The sequence below is a fragment of the Emys orbicularis genome, chromosome 22 (genome assembly GCF_028017835.1).
Source record: "Emys orbicularis isolate rEmyOrb1 chromosome 22, rEmyOrb1.hap1, whole genome shotgun sequence".
Taxonomy (NCBI): domain Eukaryota; kingdom Metazoa; phylum Chordata; order Testudines; family Emydidae; genus Emys; species Emys orbicularis.
The window spans coordinates 9,030,249-9,041,620 of NC_088704.1; the positions used below are offsets into that span (position 1 = coordinate 9,030,249).

At 46.9% G+C, this 11,372-nt stretch overlaps 1 protein-coding gene across 1 annotated transcript; it reads left to right on the top strand.

Moving 5' to 3' along the window:
- Window positions 1–9,724: 9,724 nt before the first annotated feature.
- UBXN10 (UBX domain protein 10) lies at window positions 9,725–10,609 on the top strand. The gene has a single exon (XM_065421470.1). The coding sequence runs from the start codon at window positions 9,725–9,727 to the stop codon at window positions 10,607–10,609; it is 885 nt and encodes a 294-aa protein (XP_065277542.1).
- Window positions 10,610–11,372: the final 763 nt, after the last annotated feature.

Below are 11,372 nucleotides of genomic sequence, written 5' to 3' on the forward strand. Positions count from 1 at the left end.
TAACTGAGCGAATCTTTAGGTTCTTCATAAAGCTTTTAGCAAAAGCTTTGCAGCCCTTTGAGAAAGGCATAACCCAGAGATCTGTGCACAGGATGGAGACCCAGGAACTCGGACACTGAAACCTCCAGCGACCTTGGGCAAGTCACATGGGGCCAGATTTTAAGACATGTTAAGCACCCACAGCTCCCATGGAATTTAAAAGGAGCTATGGGTTTTCAGCAGTTGTTTAAATCAAGCCCTTAAAATTTGCCTCAGTAGCCTCATCCATAAAAATGGCAATAACAACACCTACTTCCCAAGGTGTAGAGAAGACTATAGCACTAAGTATTAAGAAGAATAATGATTAGTTCATCTTAAAAAGAAAACCCGATGTGAACTTTGTAAGCTGAAGCATGGGGACTACAGGTATCTGGGAGCTCATAAATTACCTCAACGTACGTTCCAGTTTGAAAGACTTTCTTATATTCACAGCAGGCAACAAACACAGCAAATATCAACAGGCTATTCATCTCTATAATGGACCTGAAAATAGAGAGCAAACAAAATCAAACCTTCTCTTCAAAGGTGTATCTGCTCTGAACCATTAGCCCAGAGTTTAAATAATATTTGGGACAGTTTATTATTCCATTGACAACTGATAAAAGATCCTTTCAACACAGCAAGCAAACAGTGGTGTTAAATCTAAACATTTGTGTGCCGGAGATGTCAAAGTGAAGATGCCTGCTCAAGGATGATCAGTAAATTTGAATATGACAAGCATTCTGAGATGCTTTGATCTGACACATTATTGTAATCTGTTTGTTGTTAAGCAATATTTCCTCATTTATGTTTAGTGTGCCAATACACCTTGATCTTCTCACACTGGTTGGGTAGATGTCCCAGTTTATCTGTGTTTCTCTTCTCTACCTATTTGTTGCTCTTCTCTACCTATTTGTTGCTCCTTACTAGGAGACCCAGTCATCTTTTATTCAGAGATGTATGTTTGTTAATGGGTAAAGCATTTGGTTAACATGAAACATTTACAAAGAAAAAAGAAAATACAGAGATATCAAAATGTCAATAACATCGTGTAAATAAGAGATTATTCAAGATAACTAAGAGTGGCAGAATTAACCCCTTGAAATTTACACAGATCTTGCTCAGGTAAAACTCCCATTGACTTCAGTGGGAGTTTGTCTTAGTAAATCCTCCACAGAAACTGAGTGAAAACTGAACACCATATCCTGAGCTGGTGTAAATGGAGCTGAGAACCTGGTCCTGAGCGAGAACTTCAGGTTTGGGCCCCAGATGAAGAGACATGTGTTTTCAATTGTTTTTAATGTAAATGAAAAGATTTCATTTGGGATTGAAAACATTTCCCCTGTCATATTGGAAAGCCAAACAATGGCATTGTGGTAATGCCGAGGGGTTCTATTCTTTCCGCACAGGATACAAGGAATGAGGGTTACTCATAGCAAGCTGCAGCAGAACATGGTTCCATAAAATAAACCTGCACTTTAATGTGAAATCTTTGTAGATGAATAAGAAAGTAACAGATGGCCAAATTCAACCCTGCTGTAAAACTTCAGACTTCAGTTTGGCCCATTGTGTGTTAATTCTTGATAGCAAAACATACGATTTCATAACTGAAGCCAAAACACTACCATTTGTCTTTACACTGTTGTATGTTCTTCATTTGATTGTTTGAATATTTTACTTCTTTTTCCCCCTGGAGTATCCTTCATCTGTCCTATTATCATGGTTAAGGAGGGAGTGATCTCTTAAACAGTCACTTAAAACATTTTTTTTTTTTTACAGATTTAACTTTTTCACTGAAGTCTGAGATAAGCATTCTGAATTTAATATTACCTTGTTACTACTCTACATATTATTTTCATAGCTAGAGATTTTTAAATCTCAGCTCAGATTTCAAAGTTAATGGGCCATATCCTTTACATTAGCTGAGGTCCTGGCACAATATTTAACATAGGAGAACTTGGTTTTTAATGGCTATATATTACATTCAAATACAAAGAATGAGGCTTCCACAATTCTAAAAAGGGCTGTTCTTTTATGGAGGTCCAAACTCAAGACTTAAAAATAATTCAGAACATTTAGAGATGTTATACAGCCTCGGAGCAAAATCAATATATATTATACCAATCCTGACAATAAACTTAAAAAAATTAAGTATATTTTCTATCTTAGAAGATCCTTTTACTTTGGACCCCTGACAATTCTTTTGCAATAGCAAAAGCCACACCAACATTGTGGTCTAGATCAAATGCTATTTCTTTTCCTTAGTTGTTCTTGTGCATTATTTTCTTTAGATCTGTGCTTACTTTTGGTTGTTTTATGGTGGTGACTTGTGCTTTCAGGGCGAAGCTTTGTTAGTGGTCCCAATTCCCCATTGCCTTGCAACTTGTGGCGAGAGTTACTTTAAACTGACTGTAAAATGCTCCCATCCTGATTCTGAAGTATCTCACACTCCCTTTTCCTAGGTGTCAATAATGACACAAGTTAAAAGGCAATGGAGAATCAAGCACAATAACTCTGATATAGATACAGATGTGTGTGTTCCTGATTTGTCTATCCTTCCACATCTGATTTCCTGGATTTCTCTATCCATCTTCTTTAGAAACAGGTTCCTTATTTAAAAAAAGAACAGGAGTACTTGTGGCACCTTAGAGACTAACAAATTTATTAGAGCATAAGCTTTCGTGGGCTACAGCCCACTTCTTCGGATGCATATAGAGTGAAACATATATTGAGGAGATATATATACACACATACAGAGAGCATGAACAGGTGGGAGTTGTCTTACCAACTCTGAGAGGCCAATTAAGTAAGAGAAAAAAAACTTTTGAAGTGATAATCAAGATAGCTCAGTACAGACAGTTTGATAAGAAGTGTGAGAATACTTACAAGGGGAGATAGATTCAATGTTTGTAATGGCTCAGTTCTTCTTTTCCTATAGCTTTCTCTTTGGTCTCCCCTTCCCTTCTTACTCTTTGGTGATTGATTTTTCAGACCTTTTTACTCTCTGCATAGCTGGCACTACATTTTCAACCCTGGCCATTGTGCAAGTCTGTGAACTATAAACAGAATCCTATTGCAAAGCAGAAACATCTATTTTTTTAAGTGACATGTTCTTCTTTGCACTGCATATTTTAAAAAGCAGCAGGTTCTGAAAGACAATCCTGCTGCTCTCCCAAAACTGACAATGGGGCTGGTGCCATCACAACAAACCACACATCAAAATCCAACCTGGTGAAGATTCATCAACAACATCACTGAGTTGTGATGCAGCACTCCAATGATGGAACAAAGCCATCATTCTGACATGACGCCTAGCAAAGTAGATCTGTTTTGTGGCCCCAAATAATTTTACTCCTGCCTGCATAGTGTGAGATCTGTCTGGTAAGCACTTATTTATAAATTCTAGCATCAGGGGTAGCCAACAGAATGGGTCAAAACCAGGTGCATAAACCCCCCACAACTTTAATCCAGCCAAAGCCCTCCTGCATCCTATAGAGCAATGGTCACCAAGCCGTCGATCGCGATCAACTGGTCGATCCTGGGGACTCTACCAGTCGATCGCGATCTCCGGGGGTGTAGCAGGGCTGCTGCTAAGGCAGGCTCCCAGCCTGCTGCGGCCCCATGCTGCTCCCAGAAGCGGCCAGCACGCCCCCGCAAGGAGGGATCTTCGTGTGCTGCCCAGCGGGAGGCCGCACTCCAACCCTCAGCCCCCTCCCAGAGCCAGCACCCCAAACCCCCTCCTCTACACCAAACCCCTGCCCCAGGCTCAGCCCAGAGCCTCCTCCCACACTGAGAACCCCTTGGCCCCAGCCCAGAGCCTGCACCCCCTCCTGCACTCCAAGCCCCTGCCCCAGCCCGGTGAAAGTGAGTGAGGGTGGGGGAGAGCGAGCGATTGGGGGGGGGATGGAGTGGGCAGGGCGGGGCTTTGGGGAAGGGGGGGTGGTAGATCCTGGTTTGCCCTTAAATTCAAAAAGTGATCTTGGGCTTAAAAACGTTGGGGACCACAGCTCTAGGGAGCAACAGATCCTCAAAGAACACTTTGTTTCAATTCCAGTCCCCACAACCTCCTTCTCAAACCATACCCATCTGCAACCCAAATAATGGTGGAGGGGAAACAGTTACCAGATAATAACACCCTTACCCTGCCCCCAGGCCTCACCCCTTCTCTGAGGCCGAGGCCCTGTCCCCTGCATCCCCCCTCCCATCCATCGCTTGCTCTGCCCCACCCTCACTCACTTTCACTGGGCTGGGGCAGGGGGTTGGAGTGCAGGAGGGGGTGAGAGCTCTGGCTGGGGGTGCAGGCTTTGGGGGCAGAAATGAGGGGTTCAGGGTACAGGGGGCTCTGGGTTGGGGAAGGGGGGTTGCAGTGCAGGAGGGGATGAGGGCTCCAACTGGGGGTGTGGGCTCTGGGGTGGGGCTGGGGATGAGAAGTTTGGGGTGCAGGAGGGGACTCAGGGCTGAGGCAGGGGGTTGGGGTGCAGGAAGGGATGTGGGGTGCAGGCCCTGGGAGGGAATTTGGGTGTGGAGGGGCTCAGGGCTAGGGGTTGAGGTGCAGGAGAGGGTTCAGGGTGCAGGCTCCAGGCAACGCTTACCTCAGGCAGCTCCGAGTAGCGGCCCACATGTCCAGCTCCTAGGCGGAGGGACCAGGTGGCTCTGCGCACTGCCCGCGCCTGCAGGTGCTGCCTCTGCAGCTCCTATTGGCCGCGGTTCCCAGCCAATGGGAGCTGCAGAACTGGCACTCGGAGCAGGGGCAGCATGCAAAGCCCAGTGGCTGCTTCTGTGCCTAGGAGCCAGACATGCCGGCAGCTTCTGGGAGCTGCGGGGTGCCAGGAAACCTGTCTTAGTCCCACTGCGCCACTGACCGGACTTTTAGCGGCCTGGTCACCGGTGCTGACTGGAGCCGCCAGGGTCCCTTTTCGACCGGCTGAAAACCAGATGCCTGGCACCCCTAGATAGAGCCCCCAGCGCGCTAGGTGCTGTACACACCTGGCCACAGAGGCAGTGCTGGCCCACTGGGGGCCCTAATAAGCAGCAATATCCCCCCATAATAATAATAGGGGCAGAGGGCAGCGTGCACTGAGCAGCCTCCCGGATTTCCCGGGCGGCCGGGGGGCAGCGTGTCCCTGAGGGGCCGAGCCCCTGCCACCCCCGAACTGTGCTGTGTTGTGGCACCACAGGGGCGTTACCATGGTGACATAGGGCCTGGGAAGGACCCTCCCAGCCAGGTAGGGGCCACCCCGCTGAACCCGGGCCAGGACCCTGGTCATTCCAGAGCGGGCTGGCAGCCCTGGCAGCGGACACCCTTGAATTAAAGGAGGGGGAGTGTACGCTCTAGCCAGCCTTCCCTTTGCTCTCTGTGGTTCGGGCGGGGAGGGGTCGGCTTTGTTCCGGTCACTGCCGGAAGTGGGTGACGGGCGGGGCCGGTTGCCGTGGCAACGCGGGGCTGTTTACCAGCGGGGCTGGGCGAGGGCTGCCGGATGGAGCGGCGCGGAGGTGAGAGACGGGATCAGCCCCGTGTGCACCTGCGGGCCCTTCTCGGGCCTTCCCCGGGGACTCTGCACCCCACCCCTCCACCCCTGGGGGGGGGGGTCCCCTGCACCGCGCCGACTCGCTCGGGACCTGGGTGCCCTCCCTGCCCCCCCCCCCCAGGGATTCCTCCTCCTTTCAGGAGCCCCCTGGCGACCCAGCCCCTCGCCCGACCAAGCACCCCTGGGATCCGCCCCGCCCCGTTCTGAGCCAGGGCCCGTCCCGCTCTCCACCCCTGGCTCTGGCTTGCTGGGGGGCGGGGAGACCCTCAGGACACAGACACTTCTCGGCCTTCCCACCAGCACAAGCGCCAAATCCTCCCCCCCCCCCCCGGGGTGCCCAGAGGGTGACGGGCAGGGCTGGGCGGCAGTGCCTCTGGGGTGCACCATGGAGGGTAGATCGACAGCAAGGGGACGTTTCCCAAAGTAGCCACCAGTTCTGAGTGCTCCCCCCCAAACTTGAGCTCCTAAGGGAGGCAGGTGTGACCTAGTAGTTAGAGCACGGGACTGGGAGTCAGGGGAGACCTGTTCTCAACTCCGCCACTGGCCTGCTGGGTAACCTTGGCCAAGTCACTTCCCCTCAGTTTCCCCACTGACCCTCCTTTGTAAAATGTTGTGTCTGAACTGATTCGGAGCTTTGCTTTGAGATCAGCTGATGGAAAGTGCTAGCTAAGAGCTGGGGGGTATTATTTTGAAACATGGATTTTCAGAGGTGGTGAGCAGCTCTGGCTGAGAGCTCAGCATAGCTGAAAAACCACATCCAATGTGACTGAAGTTAGGCACCCAAAACTTGAAGGCCTCAAAATTAGTGGCCACTTTTGAAAGCATAGGCCTCTTAGTACCACACCCAAAGTGAGTCCTAAATGCTGACCAGTGGGCGTCCTGTCCTTGTAAATGCAGCATGAGGACAAAGCAGATCAGCTGCAGGTTTGAGTACTAGTGCACTCAAATGACAATGCAGCTTCTGTTCACCAGTCTAGGGGATTTGTGCATTTATTGTTGATTTAACCAACGGTGTAAACATATACAAAATGCATGTAGCCCTTGGGCTCCTGGCTAGTTGCCAATGCTGCCGTCACCAAATTAGGGCTCCCCTGGACTAAGCTTTAGATGTCGCAACAATTGCACAAAGTCAAGAAAGGTTGAGTCAAGTGAGTATTGGATTGCTTGCTCGGTAATTATACCCATTTATTCAAAAGAACTCCCTGTCCTCTCCATTTTCTATGCCCTTTGGGAAAGCAGTAACTACTATCTTGGGTCTCCCGCTGCTTAAAATCTTCTTGATACAGTGCACAGCTCTATTAATATGGGCCTCTGATTGAGAAACCCAGTTTAAAATGTCTTGTTTAAAGACTGGTGTGACAATTTTAAATGCTAAACACTTATTTTAAAATGAAATGATGCTGTCCAGCACTCAGAAGATGGAAACAGCGAATTTCTTAGGGGATTATTCATAATTTTGCTCACTGTCAGTATATTTCTAGACAGCTGGTAGCGCTGATTTGCCATGTTCAAGAATCCTTCTTTGAAGGGGTGTAAGACCATGGCTTTTAGCTCTTCATATTGATTTTGCTGCCTTGGAGTTTATTTGAAGGTATTCTAAACCAAATAACACTCCTGCTCTTTTAATATACTCCTAGGAAATTATTATTGGTGATTTAGATTTTGTGTCCAGATTATTAGTCAATCTGCTTGCCTGTACATTTATTGTGTTGTAAGTAAATAGATCACTTATTCAGGTGGCTGAGTGATGATTATTGTACCTTAGAACAGCTTGATAGTGAAAGCATGCCAAAGCACACCTGTACATTGAGACTGTACTTTTTCTTTGCTAGACGTTTAATTTACTGATCATTTCCATTTCACTGAGACAAGAGAGGAAGGCGGAGAAACAAGGTGTTAAATAACACATCACTGGCAAAAGGCCCATGAGCATCTGGTTTTCCAACTCTAGTTAATTTGATGAATACGGTGGAACATGAATGTTGGCATCCCCCTTGGAGTAACAGACGGTTTATGCACTTGAGAAGAGACATTGGATTATGAAGGTGGGTTAGATGGGGGGGAAGGAGAGGGCAGCTTTCCCTGCAGAGGGGTGTAAATCCAAATAAAGCTGCCATTGCTAAAGATTGGTCATTCCCAAGGTTTTGTTTGGTTTTGGGGTAGCCAGTGTGTGACAATGGTCTCAAAGTACCATTATGGCATCCAGGGATTGCCAGGTCATGTGGAAAACTTGCCCCTTTTTCCTTGGCCAAACCACCCTTACCAAGCGAGCGGGTGATGTAGGCATCATTATCCTACCTCTAAGCCACTGGACGATCCTCCCGTGGCTCTAAGGCTGCTTTGAATTGTTGGAGCAAAGTGGTCTCGTTGCAGCTGAGGATCAGAGTCACTGAGTAGAATTCTACTCCATCTTTATTAGAAGGCCTATATAGTAACACCCATTAAGGAGATGAGCTTCAAGGTCTTTTGACTGGTCACTTACAACAGGTTTCAGTGGATTGAATCAGCCATAGTGGCTCAAAGGACTTAAATAAAAGACTTCTAAATTTTTTAAAAGCCAAAGTGCCGTCAGTCGTACCTAAAAGTCCACACAGGGAACTTAATCGACACCTCAGAGACAGCAATGATTTCATATCTGCTCCTCCACATACAGTCGCTTGCCACATTGAATGAGTGAATAACATCAGAATAAAAAACGGTTTACACGTTTTTCACTAAAACCTTCGTGCAAACTGACACGTGCACAGTTGGCTACACTGCAGAGTTATCCTGGGTGTGGGTCGGAGCACGCAGGTTAGTCTAGCCTGGGTGGGAGCATTCCCACAGCAAAGCCCTACCCACTGCATCTGTACTCCCTCATGTATGTCTGGGGGCAGAGCCCATGATTCTTTGTGCTGAGATGCTCTAGGATCCTTTCACAGTTTTGTCAATTGCGGGAGAACTTGCCTGTCCTCCGGGGAGGAGAGAAGGGGAATTGTGGGAAGGACATAAAGGACTACACGAGTCGCATCCTTACTGCAAAATGGGCAAGTTCCAGCCAGAGCTAAAGCACTACTTGGGCTACAACTCCTACCCCCAGCCATGCAAGCAAGCATGGGTTCAAAGTGCAAAATAAGCACATGCTTGATGGTTTTGTGTATGGATGGTCTTGGGAGCACGTGCTAAAGCTACAGTATAGACATACCCTTAGAGAGGAAAGACTGTGGCTAAAACATTGGTCTGAGACTCAAGAGTTCCTGGCTCTACCACAGGCTTGTGTGATCTTGGTTAAGGATAATAATACTTCCTCTCACCCACCCTTAGAGTGTCTTATCTGTTTAGATAATGAGCTGTTTGGAGCAGTTACTGTCTCGTAGTGCATGGTGCCTAGCACTAGTGGGCCCCAACCCCAGCTGGTGGCTCTAGAAAGTACTGAAAGACAAATAATAAATAACACCCCGTTCCATCTATTAAAATAATAAAGGCTTCCCCTACATTAAATCCTTGAAGAACAGTAAGAACACTTAGCACTTGATATATAGTCCTATGCAAACAATATACAGCATATACCATGTAAACAGACTTAAAACCTCTCTCTTGTTATCTGGTCATGGTTCTGATCCCAGCGGGACTGACTCACCCATTTGTCCTTCTGATCTTATTCGTGCTGCTATTATTAAAAATCCCATGGCACTTTTCACAGCTCTGGTGTCCTTTATCAGCATTTCCCTTCCTCTGTTGTGCAGCTGACCACAGCCCTTCATCCCAGATGTGGCTGCATCGTGTTGCAAGTACGTAGCTTGTAAGGCACTTTGGGATCCTTCCAGAGGAAACCCACTTTTGTTTGTTCCTACAACACTATAGGCAAACCTAGTGTTTTACAGACATACGGGCCTGTTCCCTACACCAAAGAACCTTGATCTGTTACAAAGCCAGCATCTGGGAATACATGCCACAAACTTGATACTTGACACAGCAACAGAGCTGTTCTGTAATCTCCCTGCACACAGTGAATCAACACGCCAGGATACCCTGTGGCTAAAATCAACACATGCCAGGATACCCTATCATGTTAAACACAGTGCAGCATAAAAACAGGGGTAACTCTAGTGAAGTAAAATGCTGTAGAGATTTTTTGACTGATTCCTGTAACTTTTTTCTTCCCCCCGTCACCCCCTCTACAGGTGTCTTGAGAAGCAATGGCCACAGTAGCACCTCTGAACATAGCACCATCTGAATGCAACACCACTTTGGGCACTGCAGAAGCTTTCATTTGGCGGTCAAACACCATCAATATGCATGTCACCCGGCCGAAATCTGCCAAGGGACGCACGAGATCAAGCTTGAATTACTCCCATAGTGTGGAGGCCTATTCTTGTAGAGTGCCATCCTCCCCTCAGCCAGCAGCTCCCTATGAAGCAGCAAGCAATCAAAGAGCATCTACCAAACCATCTTACCAGCCAGGGCAGGTGTCTCCTGATGAAATCCCAGAGCTCCTCCAGCAAGTGCCCTTGAGGACCTCCTCTTCCCTAAATAAGTACAGAGTGCTCCCGTCCATCAGCAGGAAGGGCTTGGGGAAGAGTGCTGTGGAAACCGTGATCGAACAGACCAACAAACTGAAAATGAGTAGTAGACAGGAGGAGCAGCAACCATCCAAAGCTCTTCCCAGAGAGGGAAAATCCACTGGTGTAATGACAGAGAATGAAGGGGCTAGAGGGGAATGCTCAAAAGTCCAGCCTCCCATTTCTGAGAAGAAGCCGTTAAGGAAAACAAGAGAAGAAAGCTCTTCATCCTCAGTTTTAAACTTGGAGGAGCCACTGAAGAAAGAACCAAGACTGCTGCTTGCCGTTAGGTCTCCTTCTGGTCAAAGATTTGAACATCACTTCAGGCCTACAGACAGCCTTCAAACGGTCCTTGCTGTGGCAGAACAAAAGAACACAACCAAATACAAACGCTGTAGTGTTGAAACAATGGAAGTGCCTAGGAGGAGCTTTCCTGACCTTACAAAGTCCCTGCAAGAGTGCGGGATCCCACACAAGTCAGTGTTGTGCATCCTACAGGAAGAACAAGATGGAGATCTCTAAATGTACGATGATTCTTACACAACTTCGGTCACCCTTTAGCATATAACTCTGTTGGATGCCATGGACTTCTTTGATGAGTGGTCTAAGAACTGAACCAGCCTGATCTGTTTCAGTGGTCTACTTCTTAGTCCCGCTGTCTTCCAAGCGCTTCCCTTGAAGTAGACTTGTATATAAATAGAGTGTGCTGAAATACTTCTTAATTATTTTAAAGTGTATGTACACACCACATTAAGAGTATCTATTTTTTCCATGTGTACAATCACAATTCACTTTAAGAGTGGGCACCAGCTTCTGGGCTTCATAGTATTTCTAAATGGTTTTTTTTAAAAAGAGTTTCTATTCTTCTGGGAAGACCCACTTTTCTGATGCCCTCTCTTCTGGTGGGAGGCCTGTCTTGTCTTCTCTGTTTTTGTTCCAGGAATGCACCACTTCCCCAAATGAAGTCCGAGTCAGAATAATACATGGAGCTGGGAAGATACAAGCAGCACTATTTTTATTTCTATTTTGATTCCTTAAAGTTACATTAATGATCGTCATAATAAAGTAGCTTATGAGCTGCAAGAACAGCTACAGTGGTCAATACACAGAAAATGGTCTCAAAGCAGTAACTCAAACCGAGTTTGTGAGAGTAAATACATTGCTGGGATGTGTTAAAAGTACAAGGTCAAGGGTAAAGTACATTCAAGAATCAAACTATTCCCATATAACCTCAGTGCCTCAAGAGTCTGACTGCTTTGTCTTCTCATAAAAGGAAAGTCATGGT

Coding starts and splice junctions, on each gene's coding strand:
- UBXN10 (XM_065421470.1), top strand. CDS start 9,725: ATGGCCACAGTAGCACCTCTGAACATAGCACCATCTGAATGCAACACC.